Source organism: Heterobasidion irregulare, assembly GCF_000320585.1.
Source record: "Heterobasidion irregulare TC 32-1 unplaced genomic scaffold scaffold_08, whole genome shotgun sequence".
Lineage (NCBI taxonomy): Eukaryota > Fungi > Basidiomycota > Agaricomycetes > Russulales > Bondarzewiaceae > Heterobasidion > Heterobasidion irregulare.
In genome coordinates, this window is record NW_009258204.1 from 709403 (window position 1) to 733119 (window position 23717).

General features: G+C 57.0%; 13 protein-coding genes across 13 annotated transcripts; 10 read left to right on the forward strand and 3 right to left on the reverse strand.

Moving 5' to 3' along the window:
* Nucleotides 1–191: 191 nt before the first annotated feature.
* Nucleotides 192–994, forward strand: HETIRDRAFT_478054 (uncharacterized protein; the record flags this gene model as incomplete). Its single annotated transcript, XM_009550788.1, has 1 exon — nt 192–994. One exon carries the CDS (start codon nt 192–194, stop codon nt 561–563), a length of 372 nt encoding a protein of 123 aa, XP_009549083.1. The 3' UTR covers nt 564–994.
* HETIRDRAFT_435411 (uncharacterized protein) lies at nt 192–1343 on the forward strand (the record flags this gene model as incomplete). The annotated part of the gene is made up of 1 exon (XM_009550789.1): nt 192–1343. Exon 1 carries the CDS (start codon nt 846–848, stop codon nt 1341–1343), a length of 498 nt encoding a protein of 165 aa, XP_009549084.1. The 5' UTR covers nt 192–845.
* Nucleotides 1344–1797: 454 nt separating this feature from the next.
* On the forward strand, nt 1798–2639 carry HETIRDRAFT_478056 (uncharacterized protein; the record flags this gene model as incomplete). The annotated part of the gene is made up of 1 exon (XM_009550790.1): nt 1798–2639. Exon 1 carries the CDS (start codon nt 1869–1871, stop codon nt 2637–2639), a length of 771 nt encoding a protein of 256 aa, XP_009549085.1. The 5' UTR covers nt 1798–1868.
* Nucleotides 2640–3334: 695 nt separating this feature from the next.
* HETIRDRAFT_410730 (uncharacterized protein) lies at nt 3335–3821 on the forward strand. The gene has a single exon (XM_009550791.1). It carries the CDS (start codon nt 3498–3500, stop codon nt 3726–3728), a length of 231 nt encoding a protein of 76 aa, XP_009549086.1. The 5' UTR covers nt 3335–3497; the 3' UTR covers nt 3729–3821.
* Nucleotides 3822–4986: 1165 nt separating this feature from the next.
* On the forward strand, nt 4987–8974 carry HETIRDRAFT_428601 (uncharacterized protein; the record flags this gene model as incomplete). The annotated part of the gene is made up of 5 exons (XM_009550792.1): nt 4987–5139; nt 5355–5496; nt 5580–7565; nt 7632–8785; nt 8852–8974. 5 exons carry the CDS (start codon nt 4987–4989, stop codon nt 8972–8974), a joined length of 3558 nt encoding a protein of 1185 aa, XP_009549087.1.
* Nucleotides 8975–10252: 1278 nt separating this feature from the next.
* On the reverse strand, nt 10253–10671 carry HETIRDRAFT_104134 (uncharacterized protein; the record flags this gene model as incomplete). Its single annotated transcript, XM_009550793.1, has 2 exons — nt 10253–10504; nt 10567–10671. The coding sequence occupies 2 exons, from the start codon at nt 10669–10671 to the stop codon at nt 10253–10255; spliced, it is 357 nt and encodes a 118-aa protein (XP_009549088.1).
* A 241-nt stretch (nt 10672–10912) lies between these two features.
* HETIRDRAFT_324375 (uncharacterized protein) lies at nt 10913–12043 on the reverse strand (the record flags this gene model as incomplete). The annotated part of the gene is made up of 4 exons (XM_009550794.1): nt 10913–11029; nt 11141–11259; nt 11342–11548; nt 11626–12043. The coding sequence occupies 4 exons, from the start codon at nt 12041–12043 to the stop codon at nt 10913–10915; spliced, it is 861 nt and encodes a 286-aa protein (XP_009549089.1).
* Nucleotides 12044–12380: 337 nt separating this feature from the next.
* On the forward strand, nt 12381–13384 carry HETIRDRAFT_386970 (uncharacterized protein; the record flags this gene model as incomplete). Its single annotated transcript, XM_009550796.1, has 5 exons — nt 12381–12476; nt 12527–12706; nt 12765–12851; nt 12901–13146; nt 13206–13384. Coding segments are annotated over 5 exons (787 nt in total), but the record flags the coding sequence as incomplete, so codon positions are not given.
* HETIRDRAFT_478059 (uncharacterized protein) lies at nt 12381–13749 on the forward strand (the record flags this gene model as incomplete). Its single annotated transcript, XM_009550795.1, has 5 exons — nt 12381–12476; nt 12527–12706; nt 12765–12851; nt 12901–13146; nt 13206–13749. Exon 5 carries the CDS (start codon nt 13501–13503, stop codon nt 13747–13749), a length of 249 nt encoding a protein of 82 aa, XP_009549090.1. The 5' UTR covers nt 12381–12476; nt 12527–12706; nt 12765–12851; nt 12901–13146; nt 13206–13500.
* An 891-nt stretch (nt 13750–14640) lies between these two features.
* HETIRDRAFT_386971 (uncharacterized protein) lies at nt 14641–17490 on the forward strand (the record flags this gene model as incomplete). Its single annotated transcript, XM_009550797.1, has 9 exons — nt 14641–14994; nt 15119–15288; nt 15350–15422; nt 15473–15664; nt 15717–15778; nt 15837–16013; nt 16072–16211; nt 16271–16821; nt 16883–17490. The coding sequence occupies 9 exons, from the start codon at nt 14641–14643 to the stop codon at nt 17186–17188; spliced, it is 2025 nt and encodes a 674-aa protein (XP_009549092.1). The 3' UTR covers nt 17189–17490.
* Nucleotides 17219–19708, reverse strand: HETIRDRAFT_459941 (uncharacterized protein). The gene is made up of 9 exons (XM_009550798.1): nt 19560–19708; nt 19396–19482; nt 19168–19280; nt 18910–19108; nt 18715–18847; nt 18306–18662; nt 18196–18250; nt 17749–18142; nt 17219–17686 (listed from the first exon to the last, which is right to left on the reverse strand). Exons 1-9 carry the CDS (start codon nt 19610–19612, stop codon nt 17467–17469), a joined length of 1611 nt encoding a protein of 536 aa, XP_009549093.1. The 5' UTR covers nt 19613–19708; the 3' UTR covers nt 17219–17466.
* Nucleotides 19709–19971: 263 nt separating this feature from the next.
* HETIRDRAFT_441042 (uncharacterized protein) lies at nt 19972–20642 on the forward strand. Its single transcript, XM_009550799.1, has one exon. The coding sequence runs from the start codon at nt 19978–19980 to the stop codon at nt 20260–20262; it is 285 nt and encodes a 94-aa protein (XP_009549094.1). The 5' UTR covers nt 19972–19977; the 3' UTR covers nt 20263–20642.
* Nucleotides 20643–21358: 716 nt separating this feature from the next.
* cyp27 (cytochrome P450 monooxygenase 27) lies at nt 21359–23655 on the forward strand (the record flags this gene model as incomplete). Its single annotated transcript, XM_009550508.1, has 11 exons — nt 21359–21569; nt 21632–21764; nt 21821–21839; nt 21891–22218; nt 22277–22392; nt 22447–22572; nt 22658–22847; nt 22906–22970; nt 23031–23182; nt 23239–23382; nt 23438–23655. 11 exons carry the CDS (start codon nt 21359–21361, stop codon nt 23532–23534), a joined length of 1581 nt encoding a protein of 526 aa, XP_009548803.1. The 3' UTR covers nt 23535–23655.
* Between the last annotated feature and the right edge of the window lie 62 nt (nt 23656–23717).

The following is a 23717-nucleotide window of genomic DNA, read 5'->3' on the forward strand; positions in this document are numbered from 1 at the left end:
TGGACCTGCCCGCCCAGCAAGTAACAGCTCGCTCTCGTCCTTCTCCTCGCTCAGGGCCAACAACTCTCTGCATCTGTCGTTATTATCCTCAACGCTACCAGCTCCAACACCCAACAACAGAGAGCCCATAAGGGACAACAACACCATTTATCACCAAGGAAATATCAACGTAAGCGTCATCACTAAGCATAATGAGGTCCACGGGGACTAGGGTCAAGACCTATCAAGGTCCGCAGGGACCACTCCTGGTCAGGGCACTCTTCATTCCACGCTCAACTCCCCGTTTATTTTTCTGCACGATGCGATCGTCGTCGGCGGTTCTTCCGAGCCAGTCGTTGACATGGCCCACAGTGGTTGAACGTTCAACTCCTTCGTCCATCTCGACAGGCAAGGTTCTTCCAGGTTTTTCGCTGCCTTTCTGTCACCCACGGCAATGGATGGACTCCAGGCCGGCCGGCGGGAAGCAACGCCCACCCACATCGCCGACGCCGGCCAGCCTGCAGAATAGGCCGCGCACACTGTCCACGCCCCGTCGACCCTGCGGGTGCCTGGTCAGCGCGTAAGCAGCCAGTAAGCAGCCACGAAGCACCACAGAGCAGCGCACACGCGCGCCCACAGAGGCCCGCCGAACCGCCAGGCTCCCACACCCGCGGGACGTGATGCTGATACTATACATGAGATCACAGGCCTGCTAGGTCGACGCCTCGCCCATCACAACGTGCCCGGTGCCGAGCGCCCATCGCTCAGCTGCACCACCCGGTACAAAAGTATGATGCGCGTCGGCGCGACGCAGCACGGCATGGAAGTGACAACCGCACGCAGTGCAAGTAAATCACGGTCCTGATATGTCGGGCGGCAGCGCTCACCGCGTCGCGGTATTATGCTGTGTACGAGTCGGACGGCATCTGGCGCGCATGTGTCCTGATGTTGGCACTGTCAGCGGTCCGCGTAAACTCGCGTCGCATCTCGATCCTGGGGTCGCCAGCCCGAAATTGCGTCCTAAGGACGACCAGCAGCGCCAACCGCGGGTCCTAGTCCGCCTCGGAGGGTGCGTCCAGACTGCAGGAGAGCGCAGGCAGTCGGCAGATCGACACAGCTTTGAAACGGGCCCGAAGAACCTTCCGCGCTCGGTGGGGCACAAGGCGAGTCGGGCGTGTGCGCAGCGCGCGAGGCGCTCGCGGCACCGACGTCGGATCGTGCGTGCCTCCACGCCTCCGAGCGTCCGAGCTTCCAACGTCTCCGAGCTTCCGAGCGTCCGACGCCTCTCTCTTGATAGACAACGAGCGCCGCGCCGCGCTGCGCATCAGCATCAGCACCGGCGACAACGCTGCATCGACCAGTGAATCGCCGGGACCGACGGCACCCAAGAACCCAAGAACCCAAGAACACGAGCGCGACGCATCCGGCCTCTGCGCGGAACAAGAGAGACCTGCCGCTGGAGTAGCGAAACTCCATACCATACCAAGTAGAAAGACAGACAGAGACAGAGACAGAGACAGAGACAGAGACAGAGAACGGGGCGGGTGAGATCGGAGCAGATGGAGGGTGGAGACCGGAGGATTGGCGGGGGGAGGCCGGGGGGAGCAGCCATACACTTAGGGCGGGCGCTATAGCGCCAGCGCACCTGCACACGCCAAGCAACCACCGCGATCCCATCCGCGACCAACCCACTGAGCGCGCCATGCAGCGGCCTACCGTCGGACGTCCTCCCGCCGAACGCCGGACGGCGTGGAATCTAATGTAATGGAATGGACGCGGGGCGTCGAAGCATCGAAGCGTCGCAGGGCGGGCAGGCATGCATGGACGACGTGGAATGGACGAAGCGTCGCAGAGCGCGCGAACATACATGCTCGGAGGACGCGTGAAGCATGCTCGGAGGACACACGCGCGCGTGGCGTGCACTCTGTCGTGGCCCGCGCGCAGGCACCGTTCCCGCCGCGTCTCCCCCCATACCCGCGCGCACGCCCATCACACGCCCGCTCTATCGCCGACCCCGCACACCACGCCCCGCGTCCGCCCCGTGCTGCATTCCGCTGCATCCCGCTGCATTGCGCTGCGTCCCGCTGCATTACACTGCATTCCACCTGCCAGCGACCGGCGACTCTGCACTCGTCTCGCAGCGCGCCCGCAGCGGGCCGGCGTCATCGCCCCCATCGCCCCCATCATCTTCACCCATCGTTATCCTGATCGACGTCGGTGCCGACCGGGGTGCTAGGGGATGTTGTGGCGTGCACGCGATATGGAGGGTACGGGACCGCGTCGACCGACGGGCGACGGGCGATGGGCGACGTGGACGTGGACATGGACGCGGACGTGAGGCGCGCGGAGAGGCGCGAGGCGTTGGTGCAGACGGACGGACGCGGCGCGGTCGCGGTGTTCGTGTTCGTGTTCGCGAGGACGAAGGGCGCAGGGCGCAGGGCGCACGCGTGCAGCTGGACACGACCCGACGAGGAGAGGGGGCAGAGTCCAGAGGTGGGCAGATAGAGCCCGGGGGTGCGTCGGCGCGTCGGCGGGGGCACGGCGTGTACTTGTACGCGTGCCTACCCGCCTACCTATTGGGTACTGTACTGTGTGGCGGACGCGGCGGGTCGCGGAGCGTTGGAGCGTCGAAGCTTGAAGCGTTGAAGCGTGAAGCGTGAAGAGGCAGCCGGCGAATGGGTTATGATGATGATGATAAAATGTCGATCGGAGGACGCGGCCTGTGGAGGTGCTAGCAGCGGCGATGTCTGGCGAGTAGACGTCCACCGAGCGTCTGCGTTGACTGGACGTTGACTGGACGTTGACCGGACGTTGGCCGGGGAGCGCGCCGCGACCGGGCTTGTGAGAGCACAGCTTCGAGAGCTTCGAGCTTCGAGCTGCGCGATGGGCATCGGGCTTCAGGCATCGAGTATCGAGTTTCGGGCATTGGGCAAGCGTTGGACATCGAGCATCGAGCATCGAGGGAGATCGAGGGTCGCCCGTTGCGCGTCGGAACCTGAGGCCTAAGATCTGAGATTTGACCGGAGGCTGACTTGAAGTTGACGGGACTTGACGTCGCGCCGCGGCGCGCCATGTCGAGTGATTGAGTGCGTGAACGAGAGCGTGGGTGCGTGGGTGCGTGGGTGCGTGATTGAGTGAGTGAGTGAGTGAGTGCGTGATAGGCGTCGCATCAGCTCGCTATGGCTATCCGCATCACACTCTCGTTCTCGTTCTCGTTCCCGCGCGCGCGCGCGTGGGTACTGTGTAGTGAGCGAGCGAGCGAAAGGTCCGCGCGCCGGCCGAGTCGCCCATCCCATCCATTCGAAAGCGAATCGTGTGTGTGTGAGAGAGAGAGAGAGAGAGAGAGAGAGTGTGTGTGTGTGTGTGTGTGTGTGTAGAGACGGAGACGAACGATGCATGATACATGACGGTGAACATGAAAATGGAGACGAAGACGAAGATAAAGATGAACGATGGAAATAAAGATGAAAATAGAAATGATAATAGAAAAAGAAAAAGAAATAAAAAAGGAAATGGAAATGAGAATCGAGAATCGAGGCTGTCGTCCTCTGTCGTCGAGCTGGCTGGCTGGCTGGCTGGCTGGGGCTCCGCGAAGCTGGGCACGGACGCGGGGCGCGAAACCGCGCACGCCAAGACGCACGGATGGATGGGTGCGCAGGGTGCGCACCGAGTCGCAAGAACCCGCGGGGTGCGCGATCTGGCGCGATGCCATGCCATGCCATGCCATGCATGTGTGTATGTGTGCGTGATGCGGGGCGGGCGGATGAGCGTGCGCAGGTGCGGAGGGTCGAGCCGGGTCAAGGAGGGTCAAGGAGGGAGTTCGATGCCGACGGCTGCGAATTTGATGAATGGACGCGTGCCGGCTAGCGCGGGCTGCAAGAGGGGAGGGGGGGCTGATCTGGCGTGATAGGGCGACGGGGAGCAGGGAACGGTGGGATCTGTGATCTGATAGGACGGCGGCGGGGCAGGGTGGTAGAGGCTGGTGCAGGGGGATCATTGTTCGATGCGCGATCAGAAAGAAGCTCGAGGAGGGGGGGCTGGCAGGGGCTGGCAGGGGTGGCGCTGGGGTAATTGCCTTCTCGGGATAAACGTACGCTGTGTTGAACCGAGGGGGGATCGCGTTTGGGTTCCGAGTACTGATAGGGGCCAGGGCGCGTGGCTTCTCGCGGTAGCTGGTGGTAACTGGGAACCGAGGAGAGGGAGTGGAAAGGACGGACGCGGTCGCGGAGGGTGGAGGCGTGGTCAGGTGATGATTGGATGGGCAGCGGTCGCGGCGGGCGGCGTCGGGGGTGGGGATGATTTGAGTGATGCGAGGTGTGGGTGGTGGAGGTCGTTGGGGAGGGTGAGATTTGATCGCGGGAGGGGCCCTGTTCTCGGAGGAGGGCGGCGAGGACAGAGGCGGTGGGGAGGACTCTGTGTGTGTGTGTGCGGGGGTAGACGGCGGGGACTGGCGGGGGCTGGCGGGGGCTGTCTGGGCTGACGGGGCTGACGACGAGGGCGGGGACGAGGAGTCGAGGACCAGTAGTAGGGAGGTGTAGTAGTAGGGAGGGACGGTCAGCCGCGGGGGGATCTCGATTGGGACATTCTACACGCGACCTTCGCTCTCCTTCCTTCCTCTCTCTCCTTCTCCTCCTCGTCCACCACCTCCTCCTCCCCCGCTCCTCCTCTTCCACCACCTCGTCCTCCTCGTCCCCCCTCCCCCGTGTCCTGCACTGTGCCCCGCGTCGCCCGTCTATGAAGGCCTCCAGCTGGTTCCAAAAGGGTAACAAGGACACACGGCCCCATCAACCCACCGCCCATCAGCCACCGCTCTCTCCCGCGCTCGCCCTCCCACGCCCGCACACGACCCTCTCCACCTTCTCCTCTCTCCACCTCGCAGTCAACCGCGCAGTCAACCGCGCTCCCTCCTCAAACTCCCTCCACTCCTCCTACTCCGCCGGCTCCGCACACTCCCTCTCCTCCCCCGCCTACCCAGACACATACAACCCCGCACACCCCTTCGCTGCCATGGTCTCCGCACCCCTCCCCGTCGTATCCAGCCGCGACGACCCCGACGACGAGGACGAGTGCCCCGTCTGCCTCGAACCCCTCAGCTTCAGCTTCAGGCTCCCGGGCGAGAAGCCCCACATCCTTCCAGAATGCGGACACGCCCTCCACGAGGTCAGTCTTCCCCCCCTTCCCCCATCGGCCCTTCCCCTCCACCGGCTCTACTTTCCCCCGCGCGTCACCCTCCGCCCTCCCATCCCCCATAACTCTACATTTCCCCCCGTGCGACGTGGGCATCCCATCCTCGTTACACACACCGCCGCTTTCATCTATCTTTTTCTCCACGCGATAACTCCGTATTCACTTTCGCTCTGCTGCGCACCACCCAGGCATGTTTCACCGCAGTTTACGGCCCTCCGCCCAGCGCCAACCGCTCCCAAGGCCTGCTCCGCAAGTCAAATCTCGGTGTCTGCGGCGTCTGCAGGCGACCTATGAAAGTCGGCGAAGGCGACGGCGGCGGCAAGTCCAACAGTACGTGTCACGCCCTCTCCTCCAGTCTTCTTCTTTTCTAAACGCGTGCCCCACTTCCTTACGTGAATCCCTCCCGCGTCTAGAACTCGCGGCCCTCACCGGCATGGGCGACCGCAATGCGACCCCCGTCTACCCGGGGCGCGATACCCCCTCCTCCATGCGCTCCCTCAATGGCCGCGGCGCCGCGGGAGCATCAGCCCCAAAGCCGTATGACCCCACCGAAGACGACCCGCTCGAACACGCCCAGTCCGTCAAGTCCGCCGGCTCCGAGCACTCCCAATACGTCGTCGCGCCCTCCATCCAAGTCCGCCCCGAGTTTTCCTCCCTCACTCGCAGCCTCGACGCCGCACAGGCGCTCACTTGCCTCGTCGTCCTCGAGCTTCCCAGCAAGCGCGGCCACGGCCAGCAGGTCCCCGGCCCCGTCATGGTCGACGCGTACCCGCAGGCCCCGCCGCGCAACGGCCACGGCCATCCCCGCGGATCGCCCGCTCACTCGCCGGAACCCTCGTCCTCGTCCTACCGCCAGCAGCACCAGCAGCATCAGTACCACCACAACTACTCGGACGCGTCGGACGCCACCGTCCGGCGCCAAGCCCAGCAGTCGCAGTCCCCGCCCCGCTCCCAGGTCGCTTCCCCGACGTCCTCGCACCAGCATCATTACAACAACAACAACGGCAATCACCAGCAGGGGCGCTACTCGCCCTCCGTGCACACGCAAAACACCCAGGACTCACCGTACTCGCCTCCCGGCGCACCCTTTTCCTCCTCCAACTCGCACTCCAACCACTCTGTCCAATCCCCCGAAGAAGAGTCCCCCTTTGGCGCGATCACGGAGGACCTCCGGAACCGCATCATCGACTGGAAGGGCCACCCGCTCGCCGGCCTCGGCCCGCTGCAGATGTTCGACCTGCTCTCGGTGCGGCGCGACGCGCTCGTGCGCGAGTTTTTCGTCTATCTCTTCAAGGAGGCGCTCATCTGCGTCGCCGAGGAAAAGAAGCGTAGCCTCGGCCGCTTCCTGTCCACCGCGTCCTCCGGCGCGGCTTCGGTGCTCACCGACGGCGGCTCGATGTCCGGCACGGCGGGCCCGCCGTCCAAGGGCGTGCTCCGCCTCAAAGGCCGGATCTACATCCGGCACATCCGGCAGGTGACGGACACGTCGGTGCAGGGCGAGCTGAGCCTGACGATCGATATGGAAGACGAGCGGCTGGACTCGTTCATCCTGATCTTCCGGGACCGGTCGTCGCTAGAGACGTGGAAGGCGAACATCCAGTCGCTCGTGGTGCTCATCCAGCGGCAGTCGCAGCCCGCGCAGCCGCCGGAGCAGCCGCCTCCGCCGCCCGTGGACCTCGAGGAGTTTGGGGGGAGCGCCAAGGCCGCGCGCATGCTGAGCGGGAGCACAGGCACGACGACCACGAGCGCGAGCACGGGGACGGGCGGCGCGGACAGCCTGCTCAACGGGGGCTCGTCGCGCTCGACCATGTCGTCCTCGACGTCGCACGGCTCGCACGGCATGCGCGGGTCCGGCTCGGGCTCGGGCTCGGGGTACGCTGGCGCGGCGAAGCTCGCGCCGCTCGAGGAGGACGAGATGAGCGTGAGCGGGAGCCTCGGGATGGGCATGGGCGGCATGGGCTACGCGTCGTCCGCGGGCTTGTACACGCCGCACATGTCCGCGGGGCCGTCCAACTCGCTCACGCCGCTGCCGCACCCGCCGCTGGACCTCATCCTCGTCGTGTCGCTGCCCGCGCCGAACGCGCTGCAGAGCACCGCGGCGCTCAAGCTGCGCGTGATCCGCGCGTCGCTCGACTTTATCCTCGCGTCGCTCGCCGCGCGCGACCGGCTCTCGCTCGTCACGTTCGAGGTCGGCGTCGGCGGGCGCGTGCGCAAGACGCCGTTCTTGTCGCTCGGGCGCACGCAGAGCCGCGCGCGGCTCGCGAAGTTTGTGGACGAGATCGGGTGGAGGGGCGAGCGGGAGGGGCGCGCGGGCGCGGGGGAGGGCGCGTTTGAGGACGAGTTTTTGGTGCGCGGGTCGAAGGACGAGAAGACGGACGTGGTGACGGCCGTGAACCACGGTGAGTCGATCATCGCGCGCGTCCGATTGTTTCTTTCTGGCGCTGACGGGCGCTGACGGCTTGCAGGGCTGGACGTCGTGCTGCAGCGCAAGGCGCGCAACCCGGTCGCGGGGATGATCCTCGTGAGCGACGCGGCGGACAGCACGCGGCGCGCGCAGATGGACCTGGTGCTCGCGCGCGCGGAGGCTGCGAACGTGCCGATCCACTCGTTCGGGTACGGGCGCTCGCACGACCCGGCGTCGCTGTGGCTGATGTCGAACCACACGTCGGGGACGTACACGTTCGTGAAGGACTGGTACGACCTGCGCGACTGCCTCGCGGGGTGCATCGGCGGGATGATGTCGATCGGCTCGCTCGGGATGAAGCTCCACATGAAGATCGTGGACGGGAACCACTTCCGCATCCGCAAGGTGTCCGGCGGGCCGCCGTCGATCGTCGCGTCGGACGGGCGCAATGTTGACGTCGACGTCGGCGAGCTGCGGTACGGCGAGCGCAAGGAGATGCTCGTCGAGCTCGAGCTCGACAACGCGGGCGAGGCCGCTGCTGCGGGCGCACACGGGCGCGGCGCGAACGGCGGGATCGGCGGCGGTGGCGGGGGCGGGGGGATGAACGCGACGGACCGGTTCAACGCGAGCATGGGGCTCGACGCGCTGTCGATCGGGGACGCGGCGGATTTGACGGACGGGATGATGGACCGCATGATCGACGAGGTGCCCGTGTTCGAGGTCGACGGCGCGTTCTTCGACCCCGCCGCGGGGAAGCACGTCTCGCGGCTCGCGCACCCCGTTCTGCTCACCGTCACGCTCCTCCCCGCGGGGTCCGCGAGCCCGCCGCGGCCGAGCCACGGGCCCGGCGGCTCGGGCGCTGGTGCGGGCGGGGGCGCGTCGGACCCTGTGATCGTGCGCCGGCGGATGGAGCTGCTGGCGTCGGACATGATCACGCGGGCGCTGGTGCTGGTGTCGCGGAAGAACTACGGGCAGGCGCAGAAGATCATCGGGGAGACGAAGCGGATCCTGCACACTGTGCTGCAGACGATCACGCAGGCGCTGCCGGCGCCGAGCAGCCACGGGTCGACGGTGCGGAACCGGCGGGAGGTGCTGACGCTCGCGGCGGTGCGGGTGATGCAGGCGATCGTACAGGATATGCAGATACTGAGCGAGGCGCTGGAGGAGAACGTGGAGCTGTTTGCGCACGATCAGCGGAATTTTGGGGCGCAGCAGGTGCGTCCGCGTTTTTCTTCTCCCCTTCCTCTCTGCGTGGTTCTCGCGCGCTGACGCGCGGCGCAGGCGATGATCCTTCGTGACCAGAAGAGCTGGACGGGCAGGAGCGCGGTGGAGCGCGTTTTTTGGACGACGGATAATTCGATCGAGCTCGTCTCGCGGAGCACCGACTGGGTCGCGCGCGATTGAGAGCCGGCCCCCGCCCCCTGCCACACGTGCCCCGCCCCCGTCCGGTCCATGTCTATGCCCATGTCTATCCATCCGCGGCCGCTCGTTGTTCGCTGTCGATATCCAGGCCGCCGCGCCTCCTCGCACGCTCGTTCTGCGCTTGGGTTCCCTTCGCGTCCCCCCGTCTCTGCCTCTACCATTCTTTTGATCGATTCGCACGCCGCGCTGTTGTCCGTTTCCCACTTTCTTTTCTTTTCTTTCCTTTTCTTCTCTTTTTATGTCTTACTTTTTCTGTTGGATGATTCCGCTGTGATATATATATCGGCGCGCGAGCGCTCCCTGTTCCGTCCCCGTCCCGTCCTCTTGTTTGTCCGTCTCCCGCTCCCGCTCTCCCTTTCCACCTTCCCTTTTTTGTTTTCGTTTTTCGTTTTTTTGGTGTTGGTTTTTACGTCTGCGCGTTCCCGCGCTCGCTCCTGCCTTCTTTTTCTTCTCTCTCCCTTCCTTTCCTCCACTTTCTTTTTTCACTTTCTTTTCGCTTTCTCTTCCTCTCTTTCTCTCTTTCTTCCCGAGCCTCGCTACAGTACGTGTCACACATACAGCCATACATACGCACATACAACATACCTCGGCCTTCTCCCCCTCTCGCGTCTTCCTCCTCCTGCGCCGCCGCCGCCTCCTCTGATCTTTTTATCTTGCCGTGTAATTATCTATGTGCCGCTCTGCAACGCTCTCCTCCCGGTCCTGAACCTGAACATGAACATGAACCCGGCGCCGCGTGATTCCGAAGCGCGCCACGGCATCTGCCTGCGACCCTGAAGGCCTAAAGGCCTATTGCGCTCCTATTGCCTCACTGTAGAGCCGCCAGCTAAGAGTCAGCTAAGTTGCTTATTGGCCAGGTACGCGGTGGCCCGGGGCTCGTCTGTCTGGAATGTGCACGCCAAGTACTGCGTACGTAGGTGCGTACGTAGGTGCGTACGTAGCAGTCACGTACGGTGAGTGGATAGCGTGTTACGGTCGTGTTACGGTCTTTTTTCGCGAGTCGATTCGAGCAGCGTCCGAGCAGACAGCGTGCAGTCTCTCAGTAGACTCTCCCGGCGGTCGTTGTCGTCGATCGATCGATCGACGGCGAAAGCGGGTCTCTTTGCGTCATGGTAGAGTCTCGTTTCGGGTGCGGCTCTGCTGTCGGACGAGACGAGACGAGACGAGAGTCCTCGACTCGTCCTCAGGGTCGGTGTCCGTGCGCGAGGCCGGGCACGCCGTCCGGGCAGCCCGTGCATGTGACTTATGAGTACACGAGCATCATCGTGCCCGACTCGTATCGGAGGCCACCTCGCGGGGCGTGGTGGTGATGAGAAAGCCGTTGATGTGGGTGGGGGCCGACACTGGTCGGGGCCGATACGACTCGGCAGGTGCTTGGAGCGTGCTTGATCGGGCGCCTCCGTTCGGGATCGGCCGCCAGTGGTCAGAGGACGCGAGCAGCTTCGCCCGGGCGTGTCCTGGAATCAGTTCGCGGGAAGACAAGAGCCGGGTGGTGTCCGTTTCTGCTGGCCCCTACGCAGAAGGTAGTCGTTCTACGTGGAGCCGGGGGACCTTCCATGATTGAGCGTAAACACGCAGTTTGTATTATGGACGACGGCGGGCCGCGCCAGCTTTGGTATCGGGTCGTCGAGGAACAGGTTTACTATGCTATTATGCTGGGGTGTGAGCGCAAGTGACATGTAATGTACGAATGATGAACGAGTCCAGGAAGCGCTGATATGAAGCGTGGCGGATCTGGGGCCCGTGTATGTAACGAGGCAAAAGCTGGGATACGAGGACTTCAAATTCCGCCGTCAGGATACTTATATCAAGCATCCATCGAGCCGGCGATGGTGGAACGTGGATGCGCCGCGGCGGCGGTATGCGGTGGAGAGATGATATGATGAGCCTCGGTGGGTTCCCCCGGGTTCACCGGAAAGATCACTCGTATCCCAAGCGTATCCTCTCCTCCCGATCGCGCTCTGAGAGGGTGACCTTGTCTTCGGCATCACGTAGCGTTCCGTCCCATTCCACGAAAAGCTCTGACAGCACGTCAACCTGTCCGGGGGAAGAAGGCAAGTTGGTTCGAATCAGTCAGATGAATGGGTGCGAGCATGCCACATATGACCTGTGAGAAGGAAGGAATGGGCGATGTCGGACGGGCCTTACCTGGTTGGCGTAATTTCGCATCAGGGCGGCTATCCGCGTCTCGAGCGCAGACGCGAGCTCGAGATCTTCTCGATGCTTCTGCAAAAGCGCTTCTAGGCGCGGCTGTAGCGCTTCGTAATCTGCGGCGCCGACGCGAATGAGCACATGAGGGACGACGCGCGGGCTGGGAGGGAGAAGATGAGGATGGGCGGACGGACGGACCTGGCAGCTTTCCGGCGCCGGTCACGCCTTTCTTTTCGAGCATCTCGATCTCGCGCATGTCGCGATCTGCGGCGCGGATGTCGGGTTCCAACTCGGCGAGGAACGCCTCGAGCTCGCTGGGAGACATGTTCTGGTACGCCGGTGGCGACGTGGGGAGGGTGCCGGAGAGGGCAAATGCGGGCGTGAGCAGGCTCGCATGTTGCTCGTCTGTTCGTAGAATTGCGGGATAAAATCAGTATGTGCAGTGTATCCGAGAAGTACGAGCTCGAACACGTGGTACGCACAGTGACTCATGAAACGTCGGAGGCCGTCGTTTCCCTCGACCACCGTGTTCAGCTTTCGCTGCAGCTCCTCAGTGCTACGCATGAGGGTCTCTCCATTCTTCAGTCCGTGCGCCTTATCATGCGTGCCTGGAGAGCCCCTCCTATGGTGATTCACCGTCTTCTCTGGTTTCACTCCATACAGCAGAGCCTCTAACCATCGCAGACGCAGCTCTAGGGACTGCACGGGTTCGATGGTGGGTGGTGGGCGTGGTGGAATCGTGACTGGCGATTGTTTGGGGGACTCGTAGACTTCAGAGGGGAATGGCTGGGCGGCTGTGCTGGATGGGGAGAGAGAGGGAGGAGGTGGGGACGACGGTGGCGTCGATCCGGAGAGCAGACGATGCCGCTGGACATCTCCCAGAAAGACACTTCCTATCATTTGGAGCTACTTGGCTGATCGAAGCCTCGAAGATGTCCACCGACTACAAGCACTTGTGTAGATTGCAAGGCCGGCCACCGATATATACTGTTGTAAGCTTAGTGGGTACTAGAGACTGCAAATTCTTTGAACGACAAGTTCGCGCCAGGGTTCGTTACTCCAGATTTCGCTTACCACAAAGAAGCCTCTGCGTCTATTGAATTTTGGCGAATGAGAGGTGAGATCTTGAGATGAGGTGCAAATTAGCCCTAACCCGAGATACACCGTAATTTAGCACGCGGCCGTTTCGTCGGACGAGCAAGTTGTCCTCAACAACTTCACTGTTGGCGGACGATATGGCGAATACGTCCTCCTATCCTCATTCAAAGCTCTTGATCGGCGCAGAAAAATGTGCCCTTATTTCTGGGCCGCATATCCAGATTCTTGATACTCAGTACTTCTCTTTAAGTTCAAAATATTCATCGTGTTTTGACTGATATGCAGGTCAGGACAGCTCCTTTTTTCTACTGCCTCGTTCGAGGACTCGGCAAAAGAAGCTATCGTGAAATCTGGTCCAATTCGTTGCGCAGCGGTTGACGAGGCCTTCGTGCACCTCGCCACGACAGGAGATGACAAGAAACTGAAGGTGTGGGCGGTGGATGGGCTCAGACTGCTCAGCGAAAGGTATGCTTGAGTTTTCAAAACCTTTCAATCCCTTTGTCATAACATTCGAGCCCTCTAGAGAGCTTCCCAAAAAGCCCACGCAGGTGTCCTTCATTCGTAAAGGCCGGTTCATACTTGTTTCCGATAAGTTTGGCGATGTATTCAGGTGCGCACTCCGTTTTGGTCTCCTCTATTTTTGCTGCAACTTCTCCCAGATATCCTCTCACACCTGTACCAAAACAACAACCAGCAACTGAATCAGATGTCAAGCGCGACCCCCTCGCCTCTCATGAAAATCCGTCCGACGGCCACCTAATCTTAGGACACACTTCCCTGCTCACTTCCTTCTGTCTACCATCGGACGAAAAGTACATTATCACAGCTGATCGTGACGAGCATATACGGGTGAGCTGGTACCCGCAAGGCTATTGCATCGAGAACTATTGCTTGGGTCACGAAAAGTGAGTGGTCCACCCTCATCCACGCGACCGCTGTTCACGGCGCTATGCCTAATCATTAGATACGTCTCTGCCATTCATATTCCCGCCTTCTTACCCTCGTCACTCGTCTCTGGTGGAGGCGATCCTGCGCTTAAAATCTGGGACTGGCAGCATGGCACCGTCGTCTGTGAGATCCCCGTTCTCGAGGCTATAAAGCCGTTCATCAGAGTACGAGCGAAAAAAAGGAAATGGGGGGATGACGATGACGAGGAAGGAGGCGGAGGTGAGAAATCGAAGAAGTCTCACGGGAGGAAGGGCCGAGGGAAGAACAAGCAGAATCAGAAAGCCGAAACAGAGTCACAAAATGCGGATGAGATGGAAGTTGACGTAGCAAAGGATGGAGGGAATGATGTGGCGGAATCAGTCGTAGTAGAGGAAGAGCAAGAAACGGAGGGAGCAAGCGCTTCGGCTATCGCTGAGAATCCTACTGAGAATCCGGAACCAGTCTTCGTCCTTCATAAAATCGCAACCCTCGATCTCGAGAACGACAAGCTGATTGTCTTCAGTGCAGTTGGGTTCGTCTTTTCTTATAAAAATTTCCTGCTGTTTCCGCTCATGTCTTAAGCAGCGCAACAGCATTGTTTTGGTGCACTTACCCGTCCACTTCGTTGCCCCTCGAGCCAGCAATTCATGCCCACAATTTTGAAAAGCCTGTCATTGACTTTGCGCTAGACAAAGAATTTGTCTGGGTACTTCTCGATGCTGCCTGGTCAGACAAGGGTGCCAACGCTACCGAAAGCTCTCTACAATTTGTGAAGCTTGTTCAGATGACATCGGAGAGTGTATGCATTTTGTTGTTTCTGATATGCTATAGCGCCTGACATCAAAGACCTCCTTCAACAGGTCACGGAAGTAGATCCTTCTTCCTCTCCGCTTCTTAATGTGCTCAACACCAAGTGCAACGTCCCAGGTATGACCTTTCCTTACAGTCTCGTCGTTATTCTAACCCTTTATTCTCAAAGCATCATCGGCGGACTTGTCCGTGCTTGACTTGTATGGCTCTCTTACGAGCATGCCCAAGAATGTGGACGTGGCGCACAACCCTATGGAGCGAGATTTATTGCACGAGGAAGATGATGGAAAGGGTAAGAAAAGGACTGCGAAGGAGATTGGGAAAGCTCAAACGAGGAAGGCGTTGAAAGAACGCCAGAAAATGCAGACGGCGACTCTGTCTGTGCAGGAAGAACAGGATGAGAGGGAGACGAAGAAGGCACGGAGTGATGTCGATACAGAGGCAGTAGATCAGACTTGATGTTTCTCATCCGGTGGTCGCTAGCAATCAGAGCGATCAACGAAAATTCCCAGCGATGTGAATAGATTTGTCACGATCAGTGCACTGTTCTGATATTTTGTATTGTACGGCTTGTCCTTCTAAGCTTCATGTATCGACGCTCTCAAGGGCGTTTCGGTGGTGTGGGAGGCAGTTGCGCCTAGCCCCGTCCCAGGGTTAGGGCTATGTCACGCTCTTCTAAGAGAGAATTGGAGAGAATTTTCGTGCTCACCGCGAACGACGACGAACGTCTGGATCTCTGCCTGCCCCGCCTTCTATCTTCTAAACGAGCGGAGTCTTGGGCTGGAACAATGACAGACCCATCTTCATCGACATTTGCCTCGTTTGCACATCTGATTTCCCCTTTATTACTTCGCGCTCTTGCGGACATGGGTTTCGCGCGCCCAACACTTGTACAACAAAAAGCGATCCCGCTCGCGCTCGAAAATAGGGACATACTAGCGCGTGCGCGGACAGGGAGCGGAAAGACGGCCGCCTACTGTGTACCACTTGTACAGAAGGTTCTCAATGCCAAAGCTGTAGGTGGTGCGTTCAACTACATGGAATGTTCGAAGACGGTGTTCTGATCCCTTGCTGTTCCCCAATCATCAATGCTCAACAACGCGAATACCTGTGTCTGACTGTCGCTCTCTCTTTGTATAGAGCATTGCTGCCGAGGATGAGAGCAGGCAGGTCACACGGGCCCTGGTTCTGGTCCCGACGAAAGAGTTGGCAGAACAAGTGTCTTCCCACCTGAGAGGCCTCGTGAAGTATTGCGAGAGTGATGTCAGCATTTCGAATGTTGCCAGTGGTACTACATCGCACCTGCAGCGGTAAGTACTGCTCCTCTTAAATCCAAGATTGCATCAATTAATGCTCCGTGGATTTGCATAGGATACTACTCTCGGATAAACCCGACGTCGTTATTGGTACACCTTCGAAAATACTCGCACTCCTTAAATCTAAGGTTGTGCTCTCGCTTAACTCTCGATACGCCTCCGCTGATAAACAGTGCAGGCTCTATCCCTCACATCGCTGGAATCGCTCGTGATTGACGAAGCTGATCTCATCCTTTCATATGGTCACGACGAAGATGTTCGCCAAATTTTCAGTGGTGGCCATCTACCAAAAGTCTTTCAGAGCTTTTTGATGAGCGCCACCATGACTGAAGACGTCGAGACGCTGAAAGGTCTAGTGCTGCGTAATCCAGTACGCCCCTTCCTCTTGTTGAATAAACTCTCCATTCTCACCGGATGTACAGGCAATATTACGATTAGAAGAAGACGAAGACGAAGCTGCAAATCTAAGTCAATACTCTGTAAAGTAAGGAGAGGCTATTCCGCGGTAATGATGAGTTAACTTTCTTTGCAATGTTCTACAGATGCTCAGAAGTCGACAAGTTCCTCCTCACATACGTGATCTTGAAGCTCAAGCTGATCAAGGGCAAATGCATTTTGTTTGTGAACGATGTTGATCGGTGTTATCGCCTTAAGCTCTTTTTGGAGCAATTTTCCATCAAGAGCTGCGTGCTGAATTCGGAATTGCCGTTGAACTCAAGGTATGAGCGATTCTGCTTACCCATTTCCCATCATATCAACTGGAAGTCCGCGGAACAGATATCACGCTGTACAAGAGTTCAACAAAGGTGTTTATGACTATATCATCGCGACGGACGAAAGCGGAAGGGGAGAGCAGGATGATGATGACAGAGACGTACATGCGGTCACAGTAGAGGCTGGAGCGGAGGCGGAAGAATGTAAGAGCATCCTGAAATCTTTTCACTCCACTCCCATCTTGACTGAAATCACCTCATAGTTCTATCAACACAGCGTGAGCCAGCACCTGAACATGAGGCAGATGCAGGATCGGAAGAGCCTGAAGCCAGCACGTCAAAAAAACGCAAACGCCCTTCCACCCCTCCACCCTCCAAATCCCGCAAACGTAAAACCCGTAAAGATGCTGAATACGGTGTCACTCGCGGAATAGATTTTATCGACGTTGCTTGCGTGCTCAATTTCGATCTTCCCACTTCCTCTCGCTCTTATACTCATCGAGTAGGCCGCACCGCACGGGCCGGCCGCACCGGCATGTCGCTCTCCTTTATCGTCCCAAGCGATGAATTCGGTAAGGACAAGGTGATTGGTTGTGTAGTAGGCACAGAGAAAGATGAAGAGGTATGGGAGCGGATCGAGAAGGAGCAGGCCGCTAGGGGAAGCAAAGTCAAGGATTATACATTTGACATGAAGCAGGTGGAAGCGTTCCGGTACCGTATGGAGGATGCGCTCAGGTCTGTTACGAAGGTTGCGGTGAAGGAGGCCAGAGTGAAGGAGCTTAAGCAGGAGCTTTTGAACTCGGACAAGTTGAAGGTGCGACTTTGTTTCTCGCGTTTTTTATATATTGCAAGTGGTTGCTCATCAACCTCGGTAGGCCCACTTTGAGGACAACCCTCTCGACCTGGAATATCTTCGTCACGATAAACCACTACACCCGACTAGAGTTCAATCGCATATGAAGCATGTGCCGAAGTACCTATTGCCGAAAATCGCGCCTGTACCTGGTGGGGCGGAGTCAAGTGAGCCTGTGGGAGAGAAGAGCGAGGCCGGGTTTGTGCCTTTCACCAAAGGCGGCGCCCGCGGACGGGGACGAGGGAGAGGTAGGGGACGAGGAGGAAAGTTCGGTGGCGGCGGCAGGGGTGGTAAGAAAAAGAGCGACCCGCTCAAAAAATTCCGGTAGTACATACGATCACTAGGTGAACCATAATTTACTTGAAAATCATGTAAGATTGTCAGCCAGGGATGCCAATGCCGAAATAAGTACATGATGTCTACGTTCAATTACCCCAAGATTATTCTTAAATACATCGACGCCCACATCAGATTGCAGAACCCTCCGTGAAAAGACGTATCGAACAAGTACAGCCTCAATAAATATCCAAAACGAGAAAAAAAAATTGAAGGTCCAGTACGATCACACCCATGATCCATGATATGCGACACAACATAGAAATCGCTTCATACTTCGTCGTCAATACTTTCTTCCCAGGCCTTTGACCGCTCGACGGCACGCTGCCAACCGGTCAACATAGTGTTCCGCTGTTTTTGATCTATCCGGGGCGTGAACCTCTTGCTACCTGCTGTGTTCACCTCACCGAGTGTTTCTGGCTTGGAGATGTCCCACCCGAAGAGACCGATGGCCGAGCCTGCGAGGAGCGCAGAACCCAATGCGGTAGATCTAACCCGGTTGAATTAGTTATCATCCTCAAAAAGACAGTGTAAGAAGCCATGTCCACGCACTCTCTCATTTCGGGTCGGACAACATCAAACCCACCGACATCGGCCAAAATATCCATGCACATGTCTCCGTTTGTCATACCGCCGTCTACCTTGAGATGCTTCAGATCGCTCTTCGAGTCCAGCTGCATGCTATCGATGACCGCACGGGTCTGGAAGGCGTTGGCTTCGAGCGTCGCGCGGCAGATATGAGCGGGCGTGGTGTAAGATGTCAGACCGACGAGCAAGCCCGTAGCGGTTGGGTCCCAGTAGGGCGCGAGGAGACCGGAGAAGGCGGTGACGAAGTATACACCGCCCGTGGAGGGCACGGAGGCTGCGAGGTCATTGATCTGAGAGGCAGATGCGATCAGCCCCATGGAGTCGCGGAGCCATTTCACTGCACTGCCAGCAACGGCGACTAGGCGGGTAGTCAGGGTCAAATTTGTCATTAGAAACCAGTGCATCACTCACTTGCTCCTTCCAGCGCGTACACTGGTTTTGCGCCGGGGCCTGGCTGGAAGGCCACCTAAGATGTCCGGTAAGCCTCGGGTATAAGATGGTGAGGCCAGAAGGGTACTCACGGTACTCAACAGCCCGTGATCGCTGTACACGATTTCATCACCGGTACAGAAAAGGAGGAAAGCACCAGTGCCATATGTGCACTTCGCTTCACCCTGTGTGAGACATTTGTTGCCAACAAGCGCGCCTTGCTGGTCGCCGACAAGGCCGCCGATTTTGACGCCTTGCAGTGCGCCAGAGGCTATTTCGCCGTAAACCTCGCATGTGGAGGCAAGACGGGGAAGGATAGATTCTTTGAGGCCGAAGAACTTCAGAAGCCTGGGATCCCATTTGAGCGTGCGGATGTTGAGGAGGAGAGTGCGTGAGGCGTTTGTGGGCTCGGTTATATGAAGACCGCCGTTCACACCACCGGTCAAATTCTGTTGATGCAGCTCAGCAGCTGACGCAGGATAAAGATGAAGTGAAACGCACATATACAATCCATGACTCCACTGTTCCGAAGAGGAGATCATCTTCATCATGTGCCTTGCGAACAGTATCATGGTGTTCCAGCATCCAGTGCAGCTTGATGGCGGAGAAATATGTGGACAAAGGAAGCCCAGTTCTAGATAAGCGGAGTGAGCTTCCAAAATTTCATAGATCACTTTGGCTCTAAAGGAGACGCACAGCTCTCGCAGGGTCTGAATTCCTTCCTGTCCTTTTTTGAAGACGCCAGGCTCAATCTCGATACCTTTGACATCGAGCACATGCTGGAAATGGGCAACAGTGTTTTTCGTGCGCGCGTCGTCCCAGACAATTGCATGACAGAGTTGTTTTCCGGTTTTGCGGCTCCATGCGACGGTGGTTTCACGTTGGTTCGTGACACCTGCAATTGGCGCATGAGTGATATGTAATCACATGTGAAAGCATTCTCGGACCGCTCACCGATGACCTTGACGCTCTCCCTCGACCACCCCGCTTTTTCCAAGTCGTTGACAGCCTCGTCGATGCAAGTTTCGCAGACGGCTTGCATTTCGGCGGCATCGTGTTCATGCCATCTATTGTGGTCACGGAGCCGGAGTTAGCGCTGGCCTCTCGAGGAACGGAAATTCAAGGGCGGCTTCGAATGCGGGGTGCGTGGGGAAGGTGGAGCAAAATGTGGGGCACGCTTACCCAGGATTGGGGTAGTGTTGAGAGAACTCCTTCTGATGTTGTGCGACGACGTTCGCATATTGGTCAAAGATGATGAATCGTGTGGAGCTGTCCACATAGAAGACGGGAGTAAGTAGGTTCATCAGCCTTCGCACAGAGGTCGCTGAGAGGGAAATGGAGCGTACGTGGTACCACAGTCGAGGCTGCCGACGAACTCGCCTTGCTTGAGTGCAGTCATGGTGGGGGTGTAGAGGATAAATGGAGGCGAGACAGGGAGGGATGGGCATGTTAAAGAGGATGGTTTTATCCCGCCCGGACCGTTCAGCCAAGTGATCATATGATATTGGCGCGAACCGAAATGAATGTTTCCGTGTCTCCGTACATCGAAACTCCTCCAATTGGCTCTGCAGCTCCGATGACTTGCTATAAAACCTTCTCCCGCTTCCTGAAACTCGCTACCGTCGACATCAGCCGCAACCACTGCAATCTCAGGTTTTCTTATTTGTTACAGCTTTTCCCCGCACCACTTACAAGCTATCCGTGAAATAGCTGAGGTCCAATTTGGCAGGAAGATTTGCTTTGTGCCCAGACATCCCTGTTCTTATGACTTGTCAAGTGGGCGTTTTTACGTTACGGCCATTCGTGCAGCAGGGACCATTGCAGGACCGATCATCTTCGGCAGCTATACAAATATTCCGACACCGTTGCGGGGCAGTGCGGGGCCCCGGACTCGTAGCACCCCCGACATCCGAGCGCGGCGACTTACACACTCTCCTACACTCTCTCACACTTCGAGCTTGTTTCGTTCCATCCTTGGCCATCCTTGGCCTCGTGCTTATCCATTTGCTATTTTCTCCTATTTTTCTAGTCATTCCCGCGGCGCACTAGAGAGATCTAGTGAGATGCTGTTGATCCTATACTACACGACTCATGGCACCGTGATTAATTGCCGTCCGGCTGATTCTCTTTCATGTTCCGCATCCCCTCACACACACACCAGATCAAGATTAGTTTTATGCCCATGCAAGCTGCCATTGAAGTACTAGCCGGCAATAGTCAGTTTACAGTGTTGCTGAAGCACATACCATCGCCGCGACGCCAGGCATTCCACCACTTTGAAGCAAAAGGCGTAGCTACAGCCTGGAGATATTCTAAGGTGTAGTCACGGACCATCTACTCTTTGGCTTGAGCAGTGCTTGAGCTAAGAGCATCATAAAATTTTCAGAATTTGAGATTGTCGAGAATTTCATCAGAATTCATATTTCGCTACTTTGCCCCTAAACTAGGGGTTCATTCATTCTTAGATCCCCTTGATTTGAAATGAAGAACCAGCCCGACATGTCCATTGTCCACTGGTCACAGCTAATCTTCGTCAACTTTGCTTAAGGGGCTATGGGCGCTTGAATTATTTCACCATATTGACCTGGCCAGCACAGCTTGCCTTTTTCTCAGGATCTCCATTTGATCAGACCAAGTCTCAGCATCAGGATATCTGCGCATCGCCCTTCGTGGCGACAAGTACTAAGGAATCAACTGGCGCACCGCTGAGCCTTGGGAAATTGAGATCTGACGCGCAATGGTCAAGGCCTAGATGCCTATTTGGTGAGTGAGAATTGATTCAACGACTGCTGGCTGGCTAGCCATCGTACTGATTGCCATACAGCATTGGAATCACTCATGCGTCTAAGATGACTCCAACGCCTGTCGGGAGCATTCTCAAGCATTTGCTCGCGTTTCATGTGTATAAACGCTCTTGAACGCTATCATCGTCTTTCTCAGGGCATATAGCAGTGATGTGATTCGATTCAATGCTGGTGAGGTGGCTGTTCTAATTGTGAGCACTCACCGGCTCACCACTCATATCGTGAGTACTAAAACATCCGCGTAAAGTTCCTGGACTATTCATACCTTCCCCTGACTCTACCTTCTTAAACTCAGGTTTGACCCAGATCCCTACAGTCCCGTACAACTTTCATACTTCATCATGGATACAAATGCGACCAGCCTCAATACCTTCCTCCTGTATGGGCTTGCCGTTGTGACTATCGGCATTACTTGCCTACTCCTCAAAATCCAAGCGTTGCGCTCGCTACCCCTCCCGCCAGGACCCACGCCATGGCCCTTGGTAGGGAACGTCACCGATCTAACACCGCGGGAGCTATGGATAACAGCTCAGACATGGAGTCAACAATACGGTGCGCACATTTCTTAGTCTACGACAAAGAGTGCGAGGGACTGACAGTTTTTATATGCGCAGGTGACATTGTATACACACATCTGTTTGGGAAGGGCATCATCTTTCTGAACTCCATTGACGTCGTCAATGACTTGTTGGATAAGCGCGCGCCTCTGTACTCGGACAAACCCCGTTTGATCATGGCCAATGAGCTGTAAGATCATCACTGCGCTCATGCTATCATCGCTCACTGTTTCTTTGTCAATGCAGATGTGGCTGTGGCAATATGGTAATTAATAGTGAATCAGATAAACGTGGCCATTCAACGCAGTTTATTTAGGTCGTTTTCACGAATTATGGTGATCGCGCAAGGCGTCAACGCCGTCTCATGTCGCACACTCTCAGTGCATCCCATATACATAAACAGAACGAGAATATCGAACTCGAAGCTCGAGGTATGTTGGAACGCATGCTCGAGGGTGGAGATGCGTTTGCGCACCTCAGACGCTATTCTGTGGGATACATCATACGGATAGTCTACGGAATCGAGCTCCGTGATGACGATGGGACCTTGAAACTTCTGGAGCTGGAAGAGCGGGCGAGCGACTTGCTTGCGAACAAAATCTTGGCAGGGGGAGGGGTTTGGGCGGTGGATATGATGCCGTCTTGTACGCGTGACGATGCATCTCTTTTCGGCTTGAACAGCTGACTGATATCATCCTTCAGTGAAACACCTTCCTGAATGGTTCCCGGGGGCAGGCTTCCTGCGCAAGTCCAGATCATGGAAGAAAACCTTTGATGACCTTCGCGAGCAGCCATGGGAGATTTTGAGACAAAATATGGTACGTCCAGCTCCAACTACCTCGGAGTCTCTGTGATACAGAATATATGCGCAGATGTCCGGCATATTTACACCATCCTTCTGCTCGGAGCTGCTCCAAACGAGCACGTCTCTCACCATGCAGGCTGAAACAGATATCAAAGATACAGCGATGTCTATGTATAGCGCTAGTATAGATACTGTAGGTTCCTATCTTTCCATCTTCACACACCACCGGTCGTCGTTGTGCGCAACATAAACAGCTTGAACTTACGGCGCATTCACAGACTTCTGCAATTGTAGCTCATTTTGTTCTTGAAATGATGAATCATCCGGAAGTTCAGCGGAAAGCGCAGGCTGAACTCGACACTGTCCTTGGTGGCCGGTTGCCGACATGTGATGATCGCGGGCCTTCATTACCATACATCAATGCGCTAGTCGAAGAGGTCTTGCGTTGGTCGGCCGTGGTCCCGCTTTGTGAGCTTTCTCAGCCTCCGAGTCTATTCTTACCTATGTCCCCCTGACATATTATTAGCGCTTCCTCGGTGCCTCCTCGAGGACGACGATTACAAGGGTATGCATCTCCCGAAGGGCTCCATTGTGCGTTCTCTTTTCGGCTTCCACATTTGATCATGAAAACGACCCAGACACGACCTCTAGATCCTTGTGAACGTGTGGAAAATTGTCCGCGATGAGAAGATATACCCCGATCCATATCAATTTGACCCCGAGCGTTTTGTTGAAAAAAGCAACGACAATGTTCCCACTAAACAACCTGACCCTACACAGTATATATTCGGCTTCGGTAGGAGGTAGGCTCTTTATCTTGCTTCATGCCGCAGTTGCTGATCGAACTGTGACCCTGTAGGCGCTGTCCCGGTGTACATCTCGCGACAACGTCCCTCTGGTTTGTGATCGCATCCATACTAGCCACTTTCGATATTCAAAAGCCTCTTGGCGGCAATGGAGTACCTATTGAGCCCATTGTCACCTTTGACAATAGCATATTCCGGCATGTTCTTTCCCGCGAAACTCTGAACGATAAAGATCTCATTATCGTGGTGTAGCACTCCTAGCGATTTCGAGGTCAATATAATACCTCGAGCAAATGCAAAGGAAATGCTCAGAAACTCTGTGCGGCCTAGTGCATTGCACCAACAATGATATCTATCGGGCGAGAGCGCTTGATACCCCATACAGGATTTGAAAAAAAGAGACTGTCCCTCAGTTACAGTTTAACTACATCATACGTATCGCAATAGATTAGACCGTCATGTTTCTATTCTCTGAAATTTGAGAAAATTATGGCTCTCTGGTATTGCCAGCAACAACCTCAACGCTAGCAAG

What these genes read in the sequence shown, in the direction of transcription:
- HETIRDRAFT_410730 (XM_009550791.1), top strand. Translation starts at nt 3,498, where the DNA reads ATGAGAATCGAGAATCGAGGCTGTCGTCCTCTGTCGTCGAGCTGGCTG.
- HETIRDRAFT_459941 (XM_009550798.1), bottom strand. Translation starts at nt 19,612, where the DNA reads ATGACTGCACTCAAGCAAGGCGAGTTCGTCGGCAGCCTCGACTGTGGT. An exon ending in CAACACTACCCCAATCCTGG is followed by an intron (nt 19,281 to 19,395) that starts GTAAGCGTGCCC and finishes TGACCACAATAG; the next exon opens with ATGGCATGAACACGATGCCG. An exon ending in GTACGCGCTGGAAGGAGCAA is followed by an intron (nt 18,143 to 18,195) that starts GTGAGTGATGCA and finishes CTACCCGCCTAG; the next exon opens with TCGCCGTTGCTGGCAGTGCA.
- HETIRDRAFT_441042 (XM_009550799.1), top strand. Translation starts at nt 19,978, where the DNA reads ATGACTTGTCAAGTGGGCGTTTTTACGTTACGGCCATTCGTGCAGCAG.